Genomic DNA, 27,614 nt, shown 5'->3' with positions numbered 1-27,614 from the left:
GCAAAGTCAGACCTCCAGATAATGGGTCGTTACTCTGCTATTTTTGCAGTGTTGCTTAGCAAGCCAAACTGCCAACCAGCTTAGAGTCTAGTGACTAACAACTATTTTTTCATGCCCTGGTGATGCTGGTTACCATGGTGTTCTGGGTGACATGCCTGGCTTTTTTTATAATTGCCTTTTAGTGGCTCGAGAAATTTTTGGTGATAAATGCATTGATTACTCTATTTCTGATGAAGTAGAGCAGGATTACTACAAAGTACAGCCTTTTTTTTAAACTAGAGAAAGGGACTGTTTTGTTTTTCCAAATTTAGGTGATTGCTGCAGGACTGGTAGGATAACGTTTTTTGTGTTTCTCTTCCTGATTTCATAGAAAGTGATTTGATTTGATTGTATAAATTTTTTTTTAAAGTCTAGCATGTGTCAAGGTAATTTTTCTCATTTTATTCTTAAAATTAAAATACAAACATTAGGAGTTCAAGCTCCTTTGTAAACTCAAGAGGCTGTAACTATTGGCACTGTTAAAATTCTGGTATGTCATACATCATCACAAAGAAACGTCCTGTTAAGCCAAACTGTTTTTGTAGCCCGGGACTGTTTAGCCTTATAAAAGCATAGAATTTTAGAGCCAGAAAAAAGCACGCTGGAGATCACCTGATCCCATCCTTTAATTTTAAGGTGGAGAAAACTGAGGCCCAGAAAAGACAAATTATAAAATAGCAATGATAATCCCTTATAGTTGCAAAGCATTTACCTCTGCAAAGATCTTTCCAAACAGTAACTCATTTTGTGCTCACCATGCATGTGATGTCAGTAGAATTTATCCCCCTTTTGTACAAGGCACATGGAATCTGGAGACACAAGTGTCCTGCTCAGTGTTAGTGACTGAGGCAGAACAGGAAGCCACATCTGTGACTTGCTGTCTCAGACTGTGGAGCCACAGACAGAGATAGTCCGGGCCCAGTTCATCTGTTTACTAGCTGTGTGACTGGGGCAGGTCACTCTACCACTCTGAATGAGGCTTACCTTCCTTCTTCTTAAAATGGCAATAGTGATCCTACATTGTAAGCTTAACGCAAAGGCTAAAGATAATGCTTGTACAGCATTTAAGACATTCCACCATTTGCCTCTCTCCTCACTGATCTAGTTAAATGAATTCTGTCTAGTTAGTTGTTTTGTATAACAAGTGCTTTCTCTGATTCAGCCCATGTAGAAGTCATTGTATATAATAAGAAAATAAAAGTGAGAGCTGTTTACTTTGGATAGGGCCCAGGAGACCAAAATTGATTGTGGAAATTTCCTTATATTTCTTTTATCCTGTCATCAGTTCAGTTTCCTCCTGTATCACTCTGCCCTTCCTCAGACATCCCAGGCAAATAAAAAAAAAAAACTAACCTACAAACAAATATCACAGCCAGATCAATGAAACCCCTTAAAGCTGCAAGCAGTCCACAAAATGAAATATCAGGCTGGACGTGGGAAGGGTTGAGCCGGAAGGCAGACGTATTGTGCTGGGGAGTGGGGGGACAGTGACTCCTCCTTTCCCCTTCACAGTCTAAAGCCCTCCTCTGCCTTTGTGAGGTGCTGGGCATAAGTTCTGCATACTTTCAGCCATTTACAAAATAAGTTCCCATTTCTCTTAACACATTTGGGACAGGAAACCTGAGATCTGGCCTGAAATGTGGAGTCAGCAAGGTGTACTGGGAGAAGCACAGGCTATGGAGGCAGACGGACCTGAGTTGTTTCCTGGCTTTATGGCGTATTAATTCTCGGCCTTGAGTGAGTCACTTATTTTTCTGAGTGTCATTTTCCTCATCTTCATATTAGTAATAACAATCCCCATTTTGCAAAGAGATGGTGAAGACCAGAGGTGACATATGACCCCAGTTTACAGTAGGTGTGGTAATCACCACCATGGCAAAAACTGGAAAATCAAGTGGATGTTGACCTGTGCTCTCAGGAGTCAGCTTGGTTTAGGTCAGAAACAGTCTGGAGAACGTTGGAGTAGCTGTAGGCGGTCTTCACCTGGAATGAGAACCTTCAGAATAGCGGGTTTTCAGGCCACCTCAGGTGTCTGGCTTCCTTCAGATAGGGCCCCCAGAGCCACATCTCTCTCTTTTCCCAGAGACTAGCCAAGTTTGGCCATAGCCCCTGGGCTGGCTCAGAACTAATAGATCTGCTGGACAACAAAGGCCCTTGCATGTATCCTCCTCATATCTGAGATTGCTTTGTGGCCTGAGAATGACACCATCTGCCAAAGCTTAGCCAATGGTGATTGTTAAGCAGAGGATCCTGGTTATGTTTAGCCTGAACCTGGAGAGCGTCAAACCGACCCCACGGGCAGCCTCCTAGGCCAGTTCTGTGCCTAAAAGGCCTGAGGTTAAAATATCCAGTCTTGTTTAGTTCGTCTCAGAGATTTCCACAAATCCTAGCTGGGTAGGTCCTCTTCAGTTTCCTGAGTTCACATTTTGCCTCCACCATTTATTGGCTGAGTATCCTTGGACCAGTTATTTTCTGAATGGGGAAAAAGCATTCAGAAATATTTTCAAAAGCATTCAAAATGCTCTATATTTTGATAGAGTGGTGGGAAAGAAGGCAAGGTATATACCCTAAACCATGGAGGCCTCTAACGACAGGAAAAAGAGCTCAGAAATGACCCTCCGTGGTTATTGGTCCATGTTATTGAGATGGGGAATAACTTCATGAGTGCAATGTTTGGGAGCAGTCAATCTGGTTTTAGTGGATAGTATGCCTTAGAAAAGAAAAAAAAACGAAAGGAGGACTGGTTAGGATATTAGTGCAGTCATCCAGGATACAATGAGGGCATGGAAATTAAGAACTATACACCCAAAATTGGAAGGAGGGAAATATGAGACTTCATTACCTTCTGGAACTCCTTCTCAGTCTCCTTTACTGTTCCTCCTACGTCATACTCACTGATATATCATCAGTACTTGGAACCGGACCTACCCAAGAAACATGCATAAGACATCAGTTCTTATTGTCTCTCAATAGATTCTGGAGAAAGCTGGGGACCTGGCCAAACATTTCTAATTCACAAAATGAGGGCTTCTCACAATTCTCAGGAACATCTGCTCACAATCTCCATGACTCTCCTGTACCCTGTGTGGAACCTCTTAACAAATTGTTAAGTTCTATATAAATGTTAATGATCATCATTGTCAGCCTAAATTATTTCACAGACATCCCGCTTTTCTAGTAAGTTGGAAGGAAACTGAAATCAATAGACTAGTAGTCGTGAGAAGGAACTTGAAAAATTCTGCTGGTCTGTAGAGGGACAGCTCAGCAGAAAAGGCCACAGTTCCCATTCACAGAACCTCATAGAAGGGCAGAAGAGGGGATTAGCCAAGATTTAAGCCACTCCCTCAAGTATGCCATTAGGAAGTAAACACAACACTCATCTGTGGGAGGAGAAATAATGCATATTAGAAACCAGCTTTTGCCCAGAAAAAGGTGAAAACACTTGGGAAATTTGAGCCCCGGCTGCCCCAGTTTTAAATACTTGTGAGTCATCCCTCAGGGTTGATAAGATCTCTGATAAAGCCGTGAACCTATTATGCCCCAGGCCCACAGCTCCCCAACACTTCTGGGGCCCAGGAAGAGAAGGAGTACCAGGAGGTAGGTCTCTTAAAGGCCAGACTTTTTGAGGGAAGGACCTCAGGTATGTGTGTCATGGGAACAGCTGGTTTTCTTGTCCCGGTGTCAGCTCAGAACAGGGTTATGTGATTGCTGATTCCTGTTCCAGTCTGTCCCCAAGAAACAATGACTTCCTTCATTTGTTTGTAGATCTCTACAGGCATTTGAGGGAATCATAAAGGCTGATTGTGAATTTAAAATGCTTCTAAATAGATTACATAAGTACATTGTCTTGAATATTACAATTAGGACTTAAAATCTCTACTGCCTGGTGATCACATAGCTTATCCTCAAATTGACCTTATAAGGTGTACACAAATGGTGGATTTTCACATGGAAGTTATGGCACTCTTCGTGAAACAACATAAGACGTTAATTTATTTAATCCCATTATATGAACTAATCTCTTAGTGGCAGGAAGTATGGCTATATTATATATATTCTGGGCTCCACATAAAAATTATCCAATTATAGAAAATAATTTTGGATGAATTGGGAGATTGGGATTGACATATATACACTAATATGTATAAAATAGATAACTAATGAGAACCTGCTGTACAGCACAGGGAACTCCACTTTGCTGTACAGTAGAAACTAACACAACATTGTAAAACAACGATACCCCAATTAAAAAAAAGAAAATAATTTTAAGAAATCACTTTTCCAGTTTTTTCCATTATGGTAGTCATTTGTTTTGTCATCTCTAGCACATGTTAGCAGAAAAGTGAGAACAGGTGCCAGAAGTTTAAGAACAGGTGTTAAAAAAACAACTTTAAACTGAGCACATACTAACAGTTAACATAATCTAATTTAAGCTACAAAACACTTCAGTCCAATTGGGCAGGATGTAGTTGTTTCAAAGGATAATTTTAGAACCACTGATGGATTTTAAATGTTAATTTAAACACATTGGGGTTTTTTGGGGGGGTTTTTTTGCGGTACGCGGGCCTCTCACTGTTGTGGCCTCTCCCGTTGCGGAGCACAGGCTCCAGACGCGCAGGCTCAGCGGCCATGGCTCACGGGCCCAGCCGCTCCGCGGCACATGGGATCTTCCCGGACCAGGGCACGAACCCGTGTCCCCTGCATCGGCAGACGGACTCTCGACCACTGCGCCACCAGGGAAGCCCCTGTATTTTATTTTTAAAAAAGGTTTTAGTGTCTGGGTTTAATACCATCTATTACATCAACTATGGATTTTTATTCAGTCTTACTTCAGTTCCTCAGGCACTTATTGGCTGCCTGTTATATGGAGAGAACCCTGTCTCAGTGTATGAGCCTTTGTCCTGAAGAAGCTCATGATCTGAGGAGGAAACGTGGTCCAGTAGAGGACACACACATTGCAAGATACGAGAAGCGGCAAATTGTGATCAATGCGCTAATGGAGTTATCAAGGGCTTAGAAACACAGGCAAGGAGAGGTTGATTCAGATACAAAATGGGGCAAATCTGGGAGAGCTTTCTTGAGGAGCTGGCACCTGAGCTGGAACTCAAAGGGTCAGTGGAGACAGAGTAGGAGAAGGAAGCAGTGTGAGTGAGGACTTGGAGAGTGGACGTGGAGGAAGTTGAGGAGCTGGAGGTAACCTGGCGCACCTGGAGTCCAGGATGATTAGAGGATGCAGCAGGCACACAGAAAGACGGGCAAGAGCTACATTTTATAGTCTTGATAATAGCGAACTAAGGAGCCTAGATTTGATTTTGTGCACACTAGGGAGCCTTGGCGGGTGTTTGAGCAGGGCAGTGGCCTGATCAGATCAGTTTGGGAGTAAGTTGAGAGATGGGTTGAAGGTAGAGAGGAAATTAGAGACCCTTCTTGAGTGATATGGATACCATCTTTCCCATTATTAAAAATCCCACTAAGTAGCTATCTTGTGATTTGAGGTATTTGATACAGAAATTCATTTGTTTAAATGTTAATGGTTAATTATGCCTCTGGCAAACTGACTACTCCTCTTATCTGATATTTTTAGCAATGGCCAAGCAAAAGTTTATAAAGGGTAGTAATGATAAGGCATGAACTTCCTTTTTTTTTTTTTTTGGCAAGAATAACATCTGAGTCAGTACCCTAGATATTCTCCTAATTTAAAGAGATGTTCTCTTAGCCAAGGAAAAGAACCACCCAGATTGACATTTTAGAAACAGATCCAGGAAATGCATCTATCAGCAGATGAAAACAAATCAAGGTGAAGCAGGACTGTTAGGTAAGACTCAGTCGCTAGGTTAGGACCGAACCCGGTTACCTGGGTTCACAATCCAGCTCTGCCACTTACAGGCTGTGTAACTTTAGGCTTATTACTTAACCAATCTGTGCCTCAGTTCTTTCCCTTGTAAAATAGGGATAATAATGGTACTTGTCTCAGGGGTTGTTAAGAGGATTAAATGAACTAATACATGTAAAGTGCTCCGAATAGTACCTGGCTCGTAGTTAGAGCTCAATAAATGTTAACTATTATTCAGCGGTTGGGCAGTCAGTTAACTAACTGCCTATGACACATCATAGTTTACACAGCGTTTTCACACATCCACCAAGTCATTTGAGCTCCACAATTACCTTATGGATATTGGTTGTCCTAGTTACCACTGCTGTTAACAAGCCACCCCAAAACTTGGAAGCATAAAACAACAATCATTTTATTATGCTCACAGATTCCTGAGTCAGGAATTCAGACAAGGTACAGTGGGAGTTGCTTATCTCTGCTTCTCTGTGACTGTGCCCCCAGCTGGAGACATCGTGGATGGCTGGGGAGGACACCAGCGGTGGGTCTGGATCCACTGCCAAGATGGCTTCTTCTCTAACCTGTCTGGCGCTTTGGTGGGATGGCGGAAAGGCCAGGCTCAGCTGGGACTGTCACCTTAGCACCTACATGTGACCTCTGCACCGTGGTGGCCTCACGATAGTTGTCAGACTTCTTAGAGTGTTTCTACAGCAGAAGATACATGCCTTTTATGACGCAGCCTCAGAAGGCTCATAGCCAACACTTCCCTGTTCTCTATTGGTTGAAGCAGTCACAAGCCCGCCCAGACTCAAGGGAAGGGATTAGACCACACCTCTCAGTAGAAGGCATATCAAAGAATTTGGGGGCCGTGTTTGAAAATCACCATACTGGTATTATCCCCTAATTCTAGATGAGAAGATTGAGGCTCAGTACAGGTTTAATGATTTATCCAGGATCAGTTGCACAGATAGTCACTGGGATAGTAGGGGGTGGGGGCAGGGAAGTTTTCTGGAGGAAAAAGTCTTCTAACCTAATTCTTCTGACGCCTAATTCTTGTTCTCTCAATTAGATTATTCATTATCCTTCAGCTTAGATATACTTGCTAACATAGGAAAGTTACAGAAAAAAACATTTAAATGACATTGTGTATATTAGGTAACTTTCTTAAGAAGAGACGGTGATGTAAAAGTATAAAGTTTGCATTTATAAGAACTTGTACACAAACTTCATATTTTAAAGAGGTCCTGGGATGGGTTGAGTCCCAAGACTGGTCAGAGGTAAACTTAGTATAATTTTCTCACAAGGAAAGTTCTCTGAAAATGTCCCAGATGCTTAACTGTGACTTCCTTCATCTCTAGGAAAGTCTCACCTGGCCATTGTCCAGCGGGTGAATAATGAGGGAGAAGGGGACCCCTTCTATGAGGTGATGGGCATTGTCACACTGGAGGATATCATAGAGGAGATCATCAAGTCGGAGATCCTGGATGAAACTGACCTCTACAGTAAGTGCACAGCCTTGGCTCTTGTCCAAGGCCATCATATTTTTCTCTGAGATTCTCAGAGCTGGCTTAGTTTGGTGAACAGTGTAAAAGGGGGTCAGGACAAGCCCCAGGCATTGCTGTGTGTCAGCCCCCTCCTGCCAGGAGCCGGCACGGCAAGATGCCCTGACTTGAACTATCCCTGAGTCACTGAGAGTGTGCTAGCTAAATGTTTATCCAGAGGGAACCTTCAGGAACACAGCCAAGACTATGAAGAGGAGACCTCCTGGCCTTTGGATGGAAAAGGAACCAAAGGAAATAAAGTGCACCTCGGATGACCCCTCTGCCCTTGTTTCTGTCCCCTGTGCTGTTCCTGGTTTGTCTCTTCGTCCACCTAGACACAGACCCCAGCACCCCCTGGGGTTCCACTCAGGATCCACTCATTCAAAACATCCGTGAGCCGTAGAGACTCACGAGACTGCTCACCACAACCTAAGCTAAACCTGAAGTCGCCCTTTTAGTCGCTCTTGTCCCCTGTGCGTTTTCAGCCCTGCCGCCTGGTTTCTCCCTCTCCCCGCTTCCCACCCCTGACTCTGGTCCCTGCTCCCTCCTTTCTGGCCTCCTGGCCCCCCCTCCCCACTCCCCCTCAGGAACAACACGGACTCCTTCTTGCAGATAGTGACTGCTTTCGGTTACTGAGCCTTATCACAGCTTTGCTTGCAAACATTACAAAGGCCTGCTTTCCTCAGGGATGGGAGTGTTATCTAAATCCATGGGAGCCCCTAGGCCAGGAAGTATTTCCTCCTCCCGAATGAATTTCATCACCTGGGACAGCAGTCCCTTTTCCTCCCCTCAGATAACCCATTCCGGACCCCTATCCTTAGTTTGCTAGAGGCAGCTGTTCAGAGACTAGCTCCCTGTAGAAAAGGTTTTGAGACTCTTAAGGCAGTGAGTGGTACAGAGAGAGTGCTTCACTTTGGGGTGAGACCTAAAAGGTGGGTCAGGCCTTAACGAAACATAGCAGGAGTGTCCCAGTGTCTGCTATTGCTGTGGAGCCCTGAGGGGGCTCATCTTCTTGAGTTAGGGGTTAATTTCTCCCTCCCCCATTCCTTTCTCCCTTCTCCACCTCTGCCCATGGCTCATGATTTAGAATTCCCAAGTGTCTCAATAGATATAGTGGTGAAAACATACACACTAAAGTGTTAGTGACTGATAGTAGTGACAGGGGTCTAAATGAGTAAGCTCTTCCGAGGGCCTTTGTTTGAATGACTTAATACTCCGAATGCACACTAATAAAATTGAAGGAATGAAGAGGGAGATCAGAAGACTGATTCTCCAATGATGAACTGTTCGGTGGCATTCTGATGGAGGAGGGAGAGGGGATATTTAGACAAAGGTGTCATGCAAATCAGAACGTTACTCGCTAGTCACACAAAAGGACTGGTCTGATACATATATTTGCTGCTGTCTTGCCTAACCGTCCTCTCTCTAAAGGAGAGGGTTTTCCCACTCTGGCATGAATCCTTAAGAGCTTTGAGAAGGCCAAGGAGCCAGGAATACAGTGTTGCTTCTCCCCGGACCCTGACCCCCCAGGGCAGCTGGGCCTGGATCTCACCACTGTGGCAGCCAGACACAAGGAGTGTTAAAGCCAGGGCCCAGAGCCCAAGGCAGGCCCACAAGAGAGCAGTGCGGTGGAAGGCACTTTCTCCCTCCAGAAGGGAGCCCCAATTGTGTGGTGGGGTGAGCTCCAAAGGGAGGGGGAGAGTCCAAAGGAAACCCTGTCCCTGGAGTTCATTCCCTTTCATTTCCACTGTGTCCTCTCAGCCTGCACTGAAAGTTCCCTGCAGCCCTGTTTTTCTCTAGGCCAACTTTGGAGAAAACCCAAATCTGTTTCTTTGCTCCCCTTAGCACAGGTTAAGATAGACTAAAGTTTCAAAATTTTACTCAATACTAAGGGAAAGCAAAAGAGACATGACCAAAGAAAACATTCCCCTTACCCCCTAAACATGTTTTTTAAGACAAGCTTTTAAAAAGCAGGAAGAAAAAATTAAACTGGAAAAAGCAGAGATTTTCTCAATTAGTAATCACAATAGTCCTGCCTGAGGCCGCCACCCAGAGGCCACACCTTTATGGATTACAGAGCTATTTCCATTTTTTTTCCTTCTTTCCTTTATTTCCCCCAGTTCTCTCCCCGTGGAGGGGCCAGGGTTGAAGCAAGAGAATTGTCAGTGGGGAGGGGGGTGACTGCCCTCCTCCCTTGGGTGGCATGCCTCAAGTACCACTCAGAGTGTGGTTTAAATCAGCAGGAAGAGACCAGGTGAGCTCAGCTCTGGGGACAGGAGAAAGGCAGAGGCAGAAACCCCCTGGGCCCTGCCAAAGTCCTTGAGGCTAAGAGTGCAAATTCCTCGCGTTTGAACGCCTTTTTGTAAGCATTTCACAGATAGGTTCAGATTGGAGTCTCATAATAAGAGACTCCTGAGATGAGCAGAAAAATTATGATTAATCACTAACCTTATTGTATAGATTAAAACACACGAACACTCTGATGCCTGGAGAGCTTGCACAGCTCGTAAACAGGGAGGCCAGCCCTAGAAGCCTGAACTTGGGAGCCCCAGGCTGGCCTTCCCCTTTTCCACTGTTCACCACTTCAGTGCAAGTAACACTGAGACATGGCAGCAGCTCCCACCTTCTATCCCTTATCCACATCCTTCCAGTCTCTGGGAAAGAGATGTTGCGATGTCACCTACAGTTGACACTTTCCAGAAATCCCTGTGGTCCCAAAGGAACTATCTGTCTCAGGTGGTTATGGTGAAACCTCCAAAAACCATTAGCGATTCTGAGATAGCTGCAATGTGTCCCCTGTCCCGACAGCCGACAATCGGAAAAAGCAGAGGGTCCCACACAGGGAGAGGAAGCGGCACGACTTCTCCTTGTTTAAGCTTTCTGACTCGGAGATGAGGGTGAAGATCTCTCCACAGCTTCTGCTGGCCACACACCGCTTCATGGCCACAGGTATGATGACTCTACCCGCCCGCATCTCCACCGCAGGCAGGCAAGGCAGCTCTGGAGGGTGGGACCCAGGCACCAATCACTTTTAATACCTTACGACCTAATTCCAATTCTGGGACTGAGAACCACTGTTCCAGGAGAGGAGGTCATCTTAGGTGGGGCGACAGGACTCCACATACTGTCATTTTCAGCCTCAGGCCTGATCTTCTAGGTGGGGAAGTGAGCATAATGCTACTCTGCTTTTCTCTCTTCTACTCGAAAAAAGGGCTGAGGAATTCACCGCTGCACTTTCCCTTCCTCCACCTGCTTCAAGGCGGGAGGTGGTGGGCCCCAGAGGGTTCATCAGGGAGGGACAGGCGATGTCCTGTGCAGCCACAAAGGCCCTGGGGCCCAGACCCTCCAGGGGCCATGTAGGCCTGTGAGCTACGAGTTCTTCAAATACAGATGTGGATTGTGAATACTGGAATCTTTAGAAAGAAAAAAAAGAGAGGATCCAAAGATAAACTTCTTCTTGTGAAGAAAGTAAAGTTTGTCTTTGAACCATCTAACCTTCTCATCCATGCCTAATTAATGTGCTGACCTAAAATGATCACACACATTACTAAGTTCAATATGTAGTTAATCTAACATGTATTTATTGAGTATATAATGAGTGCTAGTACTGTTCCAGTTACTAAAAAGTAGAAAATTTTAAATTGGAGCTTCTAAGAGAGTTACAGATGTAGAAAATAAACTTATGATTACCAGGAGGTAAGAGTGGGGAGGGATAAACTGGAAGATTGGGATTGACACATACACACTACTATATATGAAATAGATAACTAATAAGGACCTACTGAATAGCACAGGGAACTCTACTCAATACTCTGTAATGGCCTATATGGGAAAAGAATCCAAAACAGGGTAGATATATGTATATGTATAACAGATTCGCTTTGCTGTACTGCAGAAACTAACACAACATTGTAAATCAATATACTCCAATAAAAATTTTTAAAAAGTTCAGGTCATAAAGAAAATAAATAAATAAATAAACAAATACATAAAGAAATTGGAGCTTCTTTAGGGTTTTCAACATGTTACCTAGTTCTCAATACAGATTTCTTTTAATTACTGGCTGTCTGATTTCCTAGAACAAAACAGATGTATCTGTTAATATAATGATATACCATAATAGTGTAGTATAACATAACAATATAAATAATAATATCTATTAATATGTAAATATGATACAGTGATGCTTCTCATTATTGAGAACTTCCCACTTAAATAATTAACTGTTCCTGTTAACTTGAAATTTCATTTCATTCAACAGATACACGTCATACAAATAAGTCAGATTAAATTCTCTGTATTTCATTTGATTGCAGCATTAAAACTTTTTTAGCCATGTTTACATGGCTTACTTATCCACGTCCAACTCAGTAGTTGCGGCATGTGGGCTCAGTAGTTGTCACACACGGGCTCTAGAGCACAGGCTCAGTAGTTGTGGCGCACAGGCTTAGTTGCTCACGGCATGTGGTATCTTCCCGGACCAGGGCTCGAGCCCGTGTGCCCTGCATTGGCAGGAGGATTCTTAGCCACTGTGCCACCAGGGAAGTCCCTTTTGTTGCTTTTTGAACAACTTTATTGAGGTATAATTGATATACAAAAAAACGGTACCTATTTAATGTATACAACTTGATGAGCTTGGAGATAAGCATACACCAGGAAACCATCATCGTAATCTATGCCATAAACATATCCATCACTTCCAAGAGTTTCCTCCCACCCTCTTTATTTGTTATTATTATTTTTGCATGTGTGTGTTAACATAAGACCTACTGTCCGGGCTTCCCTGGTGGCGCAGTGGTTGAGAGTCCGCCTGCCGATGCGGGGTACACGGGCTTGTGCCCCGGTCCGGGAAGATCCCACATGCTGCGGAGTGGCTGGGCCCGTGAGCCATGGCCGCTGAGCCTGCACATCCAGAGCCTGTGCTCCGCAACGGGAGAGGCCACAACAGTGAGAGGCCCGCATACCGCATTAAAAAAAAAAAAAAAAGATCTACTGTCTTAGCAAATTTTTTTTTTTTTTTTTTTTTTTTTATCTTTTCCTTTTGGTAGGCGGGCCTCTCACTGTTGTGGCCTCTCCCGTTGCGGAGCACAAGCTCCGGACGCGCAGGCCCAGCGGCCATGGCTCACGGGCCCAGCCGCTCCGCAGCATGTGGGATCTTCCCGGACCGGGGCACGAACCCGCGTCCCCCGCATCGGCAGGCGGACTCTCAACCACTGCGCCACCAGGGAAGCCCTTAGCAAATTTTTAAGTATACAGGATAGTATTGCTCTTAGGCTCTCTAGGCTGAGCAGTAGATCTCTAGGATTTATTCATCTGGCATAGCCAGAACTCTGTACCCTTTGACTAATACCTCCCCATTCCCTCCTTCCCCCAGCCCATTCTCTCTGCTTCTATGAATTTTACTATTTTCGATTCATCATATAAATGGTATCGAGTAGTATTTGTGCCTGTGCCTGGCTTATGTCCCTTAGCATAACATCCTCCAGGTTCCTCCATGTTGTCACAAATGGCAGGATTTTTCTTCTTTTTTAAGTTTATGTGCAGCTTTAAATAAAGTCAAGGAGAAAAACAATAACAAAACTGACATTGCCAAAATGGTGACCTGTTTCTCCTGAGGTGCCAGTGCAGGGACACACATCCCCAGAGGGCCTGAGACACATACGTGGGCTTAAGACCCCCACCCACCCAAGGGAACTGCAGGAATCCTGCTAGCTTGGTGCCCGAGAGCATGAATGGCCCTGGCTGTGCCCATCCTGACTCCTCCCAGCTGCCAATTCCTCCTGCCTCCCGGTCTCCCCTAGAAGTGGAGCCGTTTAAGTCTCTGTACCTCTCGGAGAAGATCCTGCTGCGGCTCCTGAAACATCCCAACGTGATCCAGGAGCTGAAGTGTGATGAGAAGAACAAGAAGGCCCCGGAACACTACCTGTACCAGCGCAACCGCCCTGTGGACTACTTTGTGCTACTTCTGCAGGTGAGTGGGAAAGCCATGGACCCCCCAAGGGCAAGACAGGACCTCTCTAGACTGGAGAGGAACGGCCATGCCTCCTCTGTGCCAGGTTCCAAGGCTCGGCTGGCTGCCCTGGGAGCAAGGCCAGTTGGTGTGGGTGTTTGTCCGCGATGCTCAGAGGGGACAGGTGTGACTGGCTGGCGTCCTGGAGTGGTGGGATCTTGATGGCATTTAATCTGACATCAGCGATGTTTGTGGTGGGATGCAGTGGGTACCTCCCAGCAGAGGGGTTCTGCCGCTGAATTTCCAAACCTGCTGCCCTACAGAATCGCTAACACCTCCTTGTCTCTGCTTGGCCATGCCCGCGAATGCAACTGTGCACTGCCTCCCAAACTTCAGGCACTTCTTGTTTCAGGCCCTTCTCTCTGTTGAGCTGAAATCTCACCATCTCTGATTTCCACCCACTGGTCCTTGCTCTGCTCTCTGAAAGCGCACAGAACACATCCGCTCTCTCTACCACACTTCAGCCTTTGCAGTCCCTTAATCTTCTCCTCCTTCAGAAGACTGGGAAGGGAATAAACGAGCAAATGAAAGAGGGGCAGCATCTTCCCGGTACTCACAGGAGTAGAGTCACCCTTTGCCCTGGGTGCCTGGAAAGGCCTGTAAGTAAGTGTCAGGCATGGTTCCAGCACTAGGTAGTGCTGGTGTCCTGACCTGGCTCCACCATTAACTCCGTCCCTATTCCCTGTCTCTTTCCAACAGAATCTGGTGAATCCTAAATACAGTGATTGTCTTAAAATCTTCATTAAACTCACGTTGACTTAGAAAGGGCCTCTCTGTTACAGTTCCCCTGCAGCCTGTCTGCTCGGACTCGGTAGTGTGCCTCACACCCATCCTTCCAGATAACCTCAATAAAATGCCCCCTCTTCTCCAGAAATGGAGTTGCATTCTTTACTGTTGGAAATGGAGAAGTGTCCTGTTACATCGTTTATATAACACAAGGAACACATAGAGTCTTATGCCTAATATAAACTTAACCATTTTCAGATAAATCTTGGAGGCGTAAAATGTAGTGGCAAGAATGTAGGTTCAGAAATTGGAAAGATCTAGCTTTAAAGTCTAACTAACCGTGACCGAGCTATTTAACCTCTCTGAGCCTCAGAAATGATTCATCTATAAACTGGGGATAAAAATAGTACAGGCTTCATAGGGTGTGGGCGGATCCATGCAGTGGATTTCAGGCCCATAGAAGCACACTATATGCACAAGCTTCTCACAGAATCAGGCTTTATCTCAGCCAGACTTAGAGATGGTTTAGTCTCAGACTACACCTGTGGGGCAGTTTACAGCGTTCTGGGCTAGCTGGTGCCTGGACCCGCATCATGGAAGAGCCATTACAGTCTGCAGGGAAAGCTTGGATGTACATGACGGGATGCTGCTTTATGAACTAAGCAAGTCATTTACTGCCAAGGCCTTCTGAAGTTGGAGTTGCTGTTTCTGAAACGTATCCAGACAGAATTCACATTTCCCTGTGATAAGATTTTAAGTCCACTTACTATCCAAGCAGAAGTGCTTAGGGTCGTAATCACTAGTAGATCTGGAAGTGCTGTCCACACCCTTAGTACACTTCCTTCTTTCTCCAGGGTAAAGTGGAGGTGGAGGTTGGGAAGGAAGGCCTTCGCTTCGAGAACGGAGCCTTCACCTACTATGGTGTCCCAGCCATCATGACCACTGCTTGCTCAGGTATTCCAGTTTCCAAGCCATAGTTTATTGGGGAAGCAGTGGGACAGTGGAGAAAATGCATCTGGGTTCAAGTTGTGACTCCCGTTATGGACCCTGAACAAGCCTTTTACCTTCCCAGGCTTTAGATGTGGAAGTACATGGTAGACTGTAACATTACCCAGTGTTAGGGATGGATAGTGGTAATTTTCAATATGAAAAGACAAGTTTATTTTACTTTTTACACTTCCACCTGATTGCCCTGTTTTTACAGGGTTGATTGGTGCTGTGGGTGGGGTGGAAGAGGGAGAATTCCTTTAAGAAGGTGTGTTTTCTGAATTGCCTCTGAAACACACTGCATCCTTCTGTCCTTAGATAACGATGTGCGGAAGGTTGGAAGTCTGGCTGGATCCTCTGTCCTTCGTATGTATCTCTCAAACCCCTCCCTCATCCTCCCTGCTGTGGTCCTGCCTCAGCCCACTCTGGGGACCTGGACCGAGCACTCTCAGCCTGGGCTAGGGCTAACACAAATGCTGGCAGCCTCTTTGTATGCTCTGCCAGGAACACTGCTTTCTGCCAGGTACCCACGGACCACAGGGGGCTTAGTTTCTGCGTGTCTGGAATGTTTTCTGCTGCTTCTCTGCTCACGTGCAAATGACGAATGACGGGGGAGGGAGGTTGTGAGGGGAGGCCCCATTTATTGTCACCTGCCAGGGAATGCAGGCAGGTGATTTGTGTGCTCTGGTGGAGGTTCAGGCTTTCCTTCGCTGCTGTGATAATTCACCCACTGTCCTTTACTTGCAAACCCTAATATGCTATTATTGTGTCTGTGGCGGTTAGTAAGAAGTGACTGCAAGATCTTAGGACGTAAGTCCCAGGCTGGTGCGTATGTTGCTTATCTGCTTCTCTTTCCTCATTTACCACATCTCAGCTGGTGGAGAAGTGTCTGCAGCTGGCCGTGCATGCTGGTGGGGGCTGGCACGGGGCTGCTGGCGGGTGTCTTCTGTGCCTTCTGTGCTCTACCTTCTCTCTGTTTCCTGCATAAGTTATTGCACTTGTGCTTAGAGAGCATGGCATTTATTGTGATATAAGTGTGATCCAGAAAGCGTTATTTCTCTAGATTTCTCTTTGATTCACCAGTCTGAATTTTGCATTGCTTTCAGCTCTTAGTGTTTATGGTGGCCATTTTAATGCCAAAGGGGTGTTTTTTCTCATCATAAGAAAGATTTTACATAGTGCTTTTTACTGGGATTTATCAGAGGGACCCAAAGCTTGATATCACAATCCGTGGCACATGAAAAGTAGATACCATTTTAACACAGAGAAACTAAAGAAATGACTTGCTCCAAATCACCCAGCAGGTTGGTGATTTACCTAGATGCATTCCGGTGTCCTGACTAGTTCACACAGCACAATGAAATAGAGATTTTAAATCCATCATGTTCCAGAATGTAATTTCTATGTGGAAATATTGGAACAATTTGCAGTGTAACTTCACATCCTAGCCCAGCAGATGTCTGAAATGAAGTTGAAGTAGCTGCCCACACCCAAGGGGTGGTCCAAGATGAGTTGAAGGAGAGCTGTAAAATAAAACATCCTCGTACATTATTATACTTATATAAACCAACAAATCTCAATTAAGGTTGATGAAGGAAGTGTCAGTTCTCAGAACAAGAAATCTAGATGGGAGAGGGATGGTCTACAGGACCTGGTAAACCTTGGTTCTCTAAAGGAGATTTCCACCATCCATCACACTGGGGATTGCTCATGGTAGAGTAACTCTTGGGATATGAAATGTTACCTAGACATGTTGGCCTTATTCTGGCTCTTCCATAAGACCAAAAGATGTGGGAACTCTAGGGGAAAAGAGCTACCTAAAGCTCCCAAGCCCATCTGATTTAGATGACTTTCTTTCTTTTAAAAAAAAGTTTTTCAAGTAGTAAGAAGATGTTATCTGGTTTCCTCCTTTCCTTCCTTCCTGTCTCTAGTTCCTTCTATCAAAATCCTTCCATTTTATATGTGAGACACAGTAAATTTGCAACACTAATCATCCTTCAAAACTGGTTAACTAAAAAGAAATATTAACCTCTCTTTCCCTCCCCACACTTCTGAGCATCTTTATCAATCTTCAGGAGGAAAACGAAATTAAATTAGCCTGTAGGGGTATGGAGACATTTTCCATCCTCCCTGCCAAGCCCTCCTTACCTAATACAGCAAAGCGTGAAGAACTCCAAAGACCACCACCCCACCCCCTGCCCCTCCTTGTTCCAGGTCCACCCTCAGCCCAGGTCCAGCCACCCAGCATCTTTCACTGGCCAAGGACCTCAGCTGTAGGTTGAGGAAGAGCTTAAGCTGAGCCACAAGGCAGTAAACTCTTGTAGGGTCTCAGTCTACCAAACTACCCCTGTCCTTGATGCCAGCCTAGAGCTTTGTCAGCCTTGAGGGTAATAAAGGAGACAATGAGTTTGCCAGAACACTGGCCCTGTGACCAATGCCTCACAGTTGAACTCGAGGTTACAAGTAAGTCCCTCTGGTTTTCCTGTGCAGGGCAAAGGGAACGCAGTCAGCACTATCTCCTTTGTCTTGGTTCTGATTGCCAGGGAACCCAGGAGGACTGTGGTGAGCCTGGCACTCTGGAGGAACGGGGCCTGAGCTCAGCGTGACCAGGACAGATGCCCACAGTGGTGTGCAATTGGAGAGAGAACAAGTCTCCTACCTGCTTGGCTGGGTATACATGTAATTTGTGGCCCAGAAGTGCTAGGATTCTTCTTGAGACAATGGGGTTTCTTATTCCAGTGTGTCTCGTGACACTAGGGGCCTGTTAAAATATTCTTTGACAAAGAATATGATTATTTGACAAAGCAAATGATTATCAGGTAGGTATAAGGCTTTCCCCTCCCCACTCCTTTGTACTATTGGATAATTTCAGGCAAGTCATCGGGCTCAGCAGCTAAGACTATGGAAGCCACCTATTTCAGTGTGCTGTCACCTGCACTCTGACTTCATTTAGCTCCTTGGAAGAGACTCTGGGAATGACCAGATAAGAGAGATGAAAACAGGTTCCTATGCAGAAACACTACTTGATCAGGGTCAAGGTCGGGAAAGGACTGGAGTATTGCTACACACTCCACCCCACCCAGGCCCCAAGCGATAGCCAGCACCATTTCAGACTCTGTGGGGAAAGAGAGAGAAGGAAAAGGGGATAGGAAGAGAGGTGGTTTGGAGCACTTGTACTTGCAAAGAAATGACTGATTTAGTTTATCAAGTTGATTTACATTAAGACTGCGAGAAATGCTGCCCTTCCTGTGTCCCAAGGCTCTAGCCACGCACAGTTTCTCCCCCAGCACTGTGACCACAGAGGGAGCTCCTAGGAGTCTGAGGCAGGAGACAGCTTCCTCGAGGATGCCCCTAGTAGGAGCATGCACTTGCTTTCACCCCTCCCACAGGTGAGCTGGAGACCTGAGGCAGCGGGGAGAGCCCGGCGGGAATACAGTGCTGGGCTCCCAGCACATTTGCTGGCTCCAAAAGGCGCCTCAGACAGAACACTGCCCACACACACTCCCTGCTGGGGCACCGCCTGTTCTTGTCATTGGCGGGTCTGATCCCCTCAGAAATTATTGTGCATCTTTTTGGAAGACCTTCAGCAAAGTCTATTTTATTTTCTTCTTTCTGGAGAGTGACTTTGTGAGAGGATGCAATTTTCATGTTTCCAGAGGCAAGATTCACTTTGGCAGAGAAATGTGATGTTGTGAAGATCCGGGAACAGACTGTCTCACACGCTTTGCTCTTTGTCTCTCTCCTTTTATGTTTATCTTCCCTTACGCAACTCACAAATCCTTGACTCTTTAGTGCCCATCTCTGTGTCTCGTACCTTCGTCTTCAGCAGAGGGGACTCTCTGGCAGGCTCCCCAGGTAAACATGCATGGGGTCTCGATCTCCATAGATCCATGGGGTTTGCAAGAGGCCTTTGGTCTCTGTCACTGTCCCACATGAAAACTAGTCTCTCCCAACTAGTCTCTCCCAGGACCAAGGCACAGCACGTTGCACGGCTAACACTCACTTGTACTCACTGACCAGGCATTGCTGGTTCAATGGTGTCACGTGTGAACTTAGGCCCGAAGGATATATCTGTGTACGTAGATGGAGAAATGGTGGGGTGAGGAATGGTGTGAATTTTTCCTTATCATTTGTCTGACTGCAGAATGGAGGGTAAGGGGTGCAGCAGAAGAAAGATAGGAAGAAACAATGAAAGACTATGCTTTATTCCTATTTTTCCTCCATCTTTTCTTCTATATGGTCTCTGCCTTTAGCTAACCCACTAACCCCTCCTTATCTTTCTAGTAATGTTACTGTGTAGTGACCATATTCCCTCTAGCTCTGCTCATACAAAGGATGCTATATGTAAAATTTTCAAAACAACTTTTCATCAGGCTTAACCTCTCTTGTTAATTAAACAAAAGTTACTGGATTTTTTTTTTAATCAGGTAAAGTAGCTCCTCACAGAGCCACACAGTAACTCAAGGATTGAGTAGAATGTAATAAATCTGAACAATCAGTTAAGTGTTTATATTGTTTTCATCACTAGACGTTGATCTCTTAGGGTCATGGAGCAAGTAATGACCAAACTAAGAATTTGTTTGTTAAGTTACCTTGAAGTTAAAGCACAGCCCAATTTCCCATACCCTCTACATCTGTCTCCCTTATCCCAATGCTTTGGCGATGATTCTGAGGCCCCACCGTAGCCTCCGGCATCAAGAATCCAGTTATGTTTCACTGTCTGTATAGTAGACCCTCAACATTCAAAAGGCTCTGTTCTGGGACCTCAAACCCCCAAATTTGCAACTTCAGAACTACTTATGTTGATTTCTACTTTCTCACAAATCACATTTTTCCATCAAAAACCATCTGGTTCCCATGTTTATCTGGACGAGACGACTTAATCACCTTCTCAAATTTCACCAAAGTTTTCTCTCTTACTTAGTGGAGGTTTTCCACCAAGAAATAAATTTTTTTCTTGCTTTGTGAGAGCTCATGCCTTCATGATGACTACAGGAGTACTGTCAATGGGAGATGCCAGTCTGGTACCCTCCCCAGCTAAGTGGTCACCCCCACATGCCCATAAAATTAGAAATGACCACATCATGGACCTTCAAGATCCTTCCAATGTGAGGAATCTTGGTGAATGAAGAACGTGCTAGGAAGCTTCAGCAGAAAGGAAAGATGGACATTTTTAAAAGATTTTCAACGAAAAGGATCAAAGCATTAAAAAAAAGAAAAGAATGACAGCATGAGAGCAGGAGTTATTTTTTTTTAAATTAACCCTTAGTTAACCAGACAACCTAGTTAATTATAACTTCCTACTTATGAAGGTTAGTTCTAGTTCATCGGTATTTATTATGAAAATTAAGGTGACTCATTTCTGCTGTGCAGTCCCCCTATAGGAGGTACTGAGTCTTCCGATCCAACTCTGGCTGGTGCCATGTGCTCCTGAGAGCTCTTTTAACCTTCCCCCCACTTTTCCATGACTGTGTGTGTTCAACCCAATAGGAAGCAGGGGAGGGCAAGGCCAGCTTATTCCCACCCTTGGTTTAACTCTGCAGAGTGAAGCAGTGATGGGCACAGCAGGAGAAAATGAGAGATGGGAACGTTCTGCTTCTCCTTCGGCTCTTTTCTTCCCACCATCTTCTGTCTCACCTCTTTCTGTAGCCAACTGCCAAGCTTTCCTAGCGACCGGGTGACATCCCCAGGACCTATAATTTGGTATTTCCCAGTAGCTCTTGCTTCTGTTCCATATCAGCAGAAGAAGCCTCAGTCATTGGATTTTTATGGAAAGCAGTTCTGGGCACACTCTGGTCCCATACTTGATTTATGATCCAGATACATTAATTTACGTATATTATGTCTTACCCCCATCTTAGATAAACCCTGGAAGTTAGGAATTATTGCTGGGCAACAATAGGTAAGGAAGCAGCTCTGAGAAATTAAGCCGTTGGGTCACTGTCAAAGGTGTAGTAAGAAGGTAGAAGGATGCGGACTGGTGTCCAAGTCTCTGAGGTCCTGTTCTAGGCCGGGACCTTGCTGCCCTTCTGAACGTGGGCGTGTTGTGCCCTCTAGAGGCTTGTTTGCATTTTGAAAACAGCTGTGCTAATGAACTAAGGTGCTCCCTCTGGGTTGAGCCCGGTGGTCCCTACACCAAATATTGCCACCATTACCCATAGGCAGTTTCCTTCTATTTGAGCCTTATTTGAAATAAGGAGAGCAGAGTGGTGTGTGGATTACCTCCAGAATGTGGTGTAATTAGCCAGATTTGCAGGTGCTTTCATTTAAAAACAAAACTGCTGAGAGTACACGGCCCCACTGCAGATCTCCCCAGATTCATCCCTTTTTTCTTCTCCCAGTGGTGGAGATGATTCCAAGTTCCCCATGACAGTCCTTCCACAAAAGCACAAAGGCAGGAGAGAGGTCGCAAGCAAGGGTCCTTTTACAATGCCCAGTTGTCCATCTGTAATGTAGTCTGAGATCAGTGAGGTTAGATTTTCCCCAGAATATAAAGGGAGTACCTAAAAATAATCTTTTTACTTTGTGAAATGTGGTAAGTGGAAGTATTCCTTTGGGTCGGCTCTTGCATAGTAAACATTTGGGAACCATTAAAGCTCCATGTAACGTGAGTGAGTTCATCTGGACTCCTAACTTGGGCTGATTTGCAGGGTTCACATTGTAGCTTTGACAGAGAGCTTTTGGCATTTGGTTGTCTGATGTTGAATATTACCCCAGAATGATGAATTTTAATAATCCTAGTTTGTAATCCTGTAAGCCTATGTAATTAAATTCCCCCATCCAGTTTAGAGAACACAGATGCCCCGTGGCACAGTGACAATGACCAGAGTGAGCTATTCCTCCCCATCCCTCACTGATGCTTTGAAAGATGTAAGCGAGCAGCTGCTGAGCCCTACCTCCTCTCAAATCCCCAGACTGAAAAGGGGAGTGGGATGTTCTTCTGTGTCGTGGGTCCTGCCCCTGGGATAGAGTTGCGAAAACTCTCCAGACACAGGTGTCATGAGTAAAGCAGAACTGTGCATAGGTTTTCAGGGCCCCTGCCCATCAGTGCAGAATGAGGGGAGATTCCATCCAGTCCTAATTGCAGTTTAAAATCCTCTTCCTCCCCTTCTCCCACCCTGACCCAATTTTACCCCGGTGTCTTCTCCACCCAACCTCAGTAACTCCAACTTGCCATCCAGGACAGATATCTCTTGCAGACTGACCATGGGAAGTCTGCAGGAATGAGGTCTTCCACACTTCTCCACAGCACTTGGGGGTCTAGAGCAGGAAACCCTGCCCTCCGCCAGGGTTGCCCTCCTGCCAGTCTCTCCAGGGCCAGCTTGAGGGTATGATGTAAGAGCACAAGTGGACAAGGGATATGTCGGAAGCTTGGCCTGGGCCCTGTTGAGGGGTCCTGTGGTCAGTTTCATGCTCATCTGTCGCCTCTTAGACCTCTTTGCACTGTGCTTAGGATTCTCCTTCTCTCTTCACTCCCCCAAGCTGTGCCTCTGTGCTCTTAGGAAATGCCAGGGGGAATTATACAACTTGAAGTAGTTTGCCATGCTGCTGGGACACTCGTCTGTTACTGATTTCTTCTCTTTTTTTTTATTAAGAGTATTTCCATTTCCCTTGCTCAGGAACCTCTTGAGTGTATGTGCACAATTACCAAAATGCCGAGTCATCAGCATCCTACCTGTTGAGGAATGTAAGGCTCTGGGACACAAAAACATTGATCTTGCACAACATTCAGATGAGCTGGGACTTTCTTTGTCATGAAATGAGGATTCCTTTGTCATTTAAAAATTGATTTTATATACTCGACCTTTGTAAGACAGTTGTATCTTCTGGTGTTGGGAATCCTTTGGGATTTTATGAATAAAGCTTCAATAGCATTGTTTTTACTTTAAAAAAGACATGTTTTTCCTCCCAGCACAACAGTGATGTCGCTTGTGTTTGACATGTGGGTCCTTGTGAGTGACAGCAGGGTGACATGCTTGTGCTAGGTGCCAGTGAAGATGAGAGCTTTGGGGAGATCAGGGATGAAGCTGTTTCCTCTGTTTCCAACAGGGAGTAGAAGTGATTCAGGCAGAAGTTGTTAAGCAGATACAATAGGGTTGTGGTTCCCTATCAGCCTCCCTGACCCTATCTTGAATTATGACATAAGGGATGAGGATGTAGAACAGCAGATGTGGGGTATGTGAAGCACGTGTCCCACCAGGCAAGGTGGAGGATTATCAAGGAGCAGTGGTCATTCCTCAGGGTAAATGAAACCACAAACGCCTGCCCACACTCTCTCTCTTCGTTCCAAACTGAGTTGAAGATAAAACCCACCAGATCAAGGTGTGATTTCCAGACTCTGCTCACACCAAAGAAGCTGCACTCCTGCAGGAGTGCCTGCCCCCCTTTCCCACAACCAACAGCCCTGAGGAAACACCACCGACTTACTTAGTCAGTCACCGCCTCAGAACAGCCACAGTGGGCCTAGGCAAGCCAGACCTCATCGGTTTGTTTTTAAGGGATCAGGACCAGACGTGAAATGGGTATTTCTCTGCCCAATGTTACTGCTGTTTACAGTCACCTTGGTGTTTCACTCTGTTCTCCGTGGCACCATCACTGTCCCTCTTGGCCCCTGGTCACTCTGGTGTCACCCAGTGGATAAGTAGGAGACCTGACTCCAGGACCCCCCGTTTCACATGCTCTTATTAAACAGACAGACAGACAGACAGACAGAAGGTCTTGATGCTCGCTGCGGCCTCTTCCTCAAGTTATGGGCCAAGGCCTGAGGCTTCTTGGTGCCCTTGGAGTCTCACTGCACACTATTTAACACTCCAGTGCATTTCTGGAGTGTTCTTCTACCCACCCCTCACTTCAAGAAGTCAGCTTCCCTAAAATGACTTAGGTTGCAGGGGGAAAGCCTTCTGATTCCAGGGTGATTGAGAGCCCTGAAACCTTTTTAAAACAAAATTTAGATTCTAAATAAAAACTCCTTCAGGGATTCTTAGGTGCTGATTTGTTCATTCTGTACCTTTTTATTGAGTGCCTACTCTGGGCCAGGCACTGTGCTAGGTACCAGATGTACAACAATGACCAGAAAAGACAAGGTCTTTGCCCTCATAGAATTTATCATTGAACTGAGTAGACATTACAAATAAATACAAACATGTAATTAAGTAAAACTTGTGAAAAGTGCTTTAAAGAGATGAACAGGGGACAGTGATAGAGGAAAATAGGGGTAATCTTCTTAGGGTGGCCAGACCAGGTCTTCAGAGAAGGCGGTGTTTCAGCTGAGACCTAATGACTGAGAAGTGAGAGCAGGGGTGGGAATGGTGCTAAAATGGGGGGAGGGGGAGCAGGGGAAATGGCATCTGCTGAGGTGGGTATGCTTACATGGTTGAGGATCCCCAAGGTGGCCAGTAAGCTAGAGCAGAACAAGCAGGCGAGGAGAGGGAGCCCCAAGATGAGATCAGACAGGAAAGCAGGGCTCAAGTCATAGGGGGTTTAGGGGTCACAGCAAGGAGTATGGATTTTATTGAGATTCAACAGGAAGCTGATTTGTGTTTTTAAAATGTGCTTTTGACAGCTGAGGTGAGAACAGATTATGAGATTATAACTGGGGAGACCAGGCTGTGGTTCAGGTGAGGGTGATGGTAACTGGGACTTGAGTGGAGACAGAGGTAGGGGCAGATGAGTTTATTATGTCGGGGAAGTGGAGACTTGATGTGGGGCTGACAGATTGGCGGGAGTCACGGGAGACTCCCAGGTTTCTGGTTTAAGTAACAGCATGTATGTGAATGACACTGAGAAGGAGAAAACTGGAGGTGGAACCCTTAATTCTATAATCTGATCAAGGCAGTGATTATTCTGGTTCTAATGAGAAAATGATTCAACCTATGGTCATTTTAGTCTTTCCACTACTACATGGTTTGCCAGACAACAATAACAGCCTGGCAGCTAAACACATCGACAGACCTTCAGAAGTCACTCCAAATAGATGCTAATCATTTTGATGGATGGCAGCATTATCTTAAGAGACAGAATTAAATTCCCAAGGTTCTTCCCTGAAAGAACCAAGGAGCAGAATCTCTGAGGAATCAGCCTCTTCATTGGAGCACCTGAACTGAATCTGTGTTAGTTAGGAGAGGCTGACAGCCTCCCATTTCTCTTTTTTGGGAAGAAATGAAGAGTGGCGTCAGTTGGGAAGCAGAGGGGTGGGAGGGGCTTTGCGGTCTCTCATTCAGGGTTATTCTGTGGTGGAGATAATGCTAGGGTCACCTCAAGAACCTCTCTTCTCTTCTGTTGATCCTGGGAGGGTAGTTCACACAGTCCATTTTGAAACCAAGTGATGTGGTCTTAATTGAACTTTCCCAAGAAGTGGTTCTTGAAAATGGAAAAAGAAGCCGGCTTTGAACATTTAAGAGGCCTTTGACAGAAGGCCTGGAGGGTTATTCCAGCCTCCGACCTTTGAGCCTAGAAAGAGCCCTGCCCTAGACCCACCCTTTAGGGGGCCTCTCTTTGGCCCTCCTCAGCTCCACGCCTCTCTGTGGGGTGAGTAGTTCACAGAGCCAAAGGGATGTACCACCCAGAGCTGTGTTCTTCCTTCTAGACCACGTTTCAGGTATGGAATTCCCCACCCAACCAGCTCTGGGAGACGGGGCCAGAAAGCCCTAGGGCAGAGCTGGTTCTCCCCCTACAGCCCATTTTCCAGCACAGAACTCTTAAGGAGCCTTATCTGGCCTGCTAGGTTTTTAAGAAGTTATATTTGTCAAAGACAAGGATAGAACATATTTTAACAGTTTATTGACATGATTTAAATATCTATCCACATGGTTTATGGGCCTCCACTTGTCCCCGGCCCTGCCAGTGTTGGGGCCTGCATCATCCCCTCACCACGGTGAGGGCTGCTTACCTGTTCTGCGACAGGTGGTTTTTAGGGCAAACCTAAGGCCTCAGCCTTCCTAAAAGAAGGTTTGTGAATGGAGTTTATATAAAAGAACTCACCCCAATAGAGGGTCTCATGGTCTGGGGTAGCAACCCACACTCATAGAAGGGTCCTTATCTCCTGCACATACCCCAGAACGGAGAAAGGCAGCGGCCCACCCAGCTTCCCGCTTCTAGAGGTCGTGGGGAGCAGGAACCTGAGCTGAGTGGGGCCACGAGGCCGTAGGCATTTGATCCTCATAAATGGAGCAGCCAGGCATTTTCCTGGGCTCTGATGGGAGGGGAGAGGGCCCAGTCCACCACCCGGTGTTGCCATCACCTAAACATACTGCGAGACCTCGGTAAACGACACCCCTTTCTCTCTCTCCCTCTTTCTGTTCCCCTCTCCTTCCTCCCCACCCCTCCCTCCTTGCCTTTCCTCCCTCTCCTCTCTCTCACCCTCTGCAGTAAACCGGTCCCCTTCCCGCTGCAGCGGGTTGAACCGCTCCGAGTCTCCGAGCCGTGAGCGCAGCGACTTTGGGGGAAGCAACACCCAGCTGTGCAGTAGCAGCAACAACCTCTACACACCCGACTACTCAGTCCACATCCTCAGCGACGTGCAGTTTGTGAAGGTAGCTCCGCAGGGAGGGCTGTCCCCTCACTCCCAGCCAGCAGCATCCTGTTCCCCCTGTTCCAAGATAATGCTGCGTGGCAATTGCTCCCTGGCTTTCTAAAGGCCCTGGTTTCGGTTAGCTTTATTCTGTTCATTATTTGTCACCGTTATTGTCCCTTTGTTCGTTTGAACCATGATTGTTCATTAAGATCTCCTGATCCCCATTTTTCATTGTGGAGAAACTGAGGCACGAAGCGATAGGGAATTAGCTTGCCCGAGACAAGCTGCCGGCAGAACTGTTTCCTTTGGATGCCCGCCATTGGCACCAGGTTGATTTTATTTATTCAAGATAAATCTGCAGGTGATTAATAAACCAAGGGTATAGAAGAAACCATGCTATGATTTTACATGTGGATAAGATTTTACGTGTTAATATTTAAAGTCTAAAACACAGTTCAGCCTGTAAATATTATTATACCCCCTTGCTGTCACTGAGCTATTTGAAGAGAGCCGCTTTGCAAGTGCAGTAGAGAGAGGCAGCAGTGCTTATCGCCTTGTAATTAAGGAGGAGAGCTGTTTCTTCATACCCCTCATTGAGATTGGTATTGGACAGAAACATTCTAAGATTCCCTCCTTTCTCTTGCTTTGATAGGTTTTGTTTGTTTTGTTTGGTAGCATTCCACAAACCATTACACACTTGGCCTGAGATCAGAAGGGAACCCATTTACCTGAGTCCAACTAAACACCCAACGCACTCACTTGGTAACAGTCATCCCAGTTGCAGGCCGGGTGAGAGGTGTATGGAAATCACAAAGGTGGGAGGAGGTCCTTTCCTTCTGTTCAGAACACTGACCCTGATTATTTGAGGGTGGTGTGTGCTGGCTGGCTTTCTGTGTTCCAGAACTCTGCAAACACCCTGAACTAAAACTCAAGAGCGTTGAGAAAAGTAACCGTGGAGAAGAGGGGTCA

General features: G+C 45.8%; 1 protein-coding gene across 1 annotated transcript in view; it reads left to right on the top strand.

The window, feature by feature from the left end:
* Positions 1-27,614, top strand: part of CNNM1 (cyclin and CBS domain divalent metal cation transport mediator 1) — a 46,787-nt gene that overhangs the window by 10,559 nt on the left and 8,614 nt on the right. Inside the window, exons 2-7 of the mRNA XM_033841902.2 lie at positions 7,228-7,371; positions 10,219-10,359; positions 13,212-13,381; positions 15,001-15,100; positions 15,452-15,499; positions 26,501-26,664. Coding sequence (XP_033697793.1) covers positions 7,228-7,371; positions 10,219-10,359; positions 13,212-13,381; positions 15,001-15,100; positions 15,452-15,499; positions 26,501-26,664 — 767 coding nt within the window. The remainder of the gene's footprint in view (positions 1-7,227; positions 7,372-10,218; positions 10,360-13,211; positions 13,382-15,000; positions 15,101-15,451; positions 15,500-26,500; positions 26,665-27,614) is intronic.

The sequence above is a fragment of the Tursiops truncatus genome, chromosome 16 (genome assembly GCF_011762595.2).
Source record: "Tursiops truncatus isolate mTurTru1 chromosome 16, mTurTru1.mat.Y, whole genome shotgun sequence".
Classification (NCBI taxonomy): domain Eukaryota; kingdom Metazoa; phylum Chordata; class Mammalia; order Artiodactyla; family Delphinidae; genus Tursiops; species Tursiops truncatus.
Note: the sequence above shows the minus strand (reverse complement) of the source record. Positions and strands in the feature narration are given on the sequence as shown.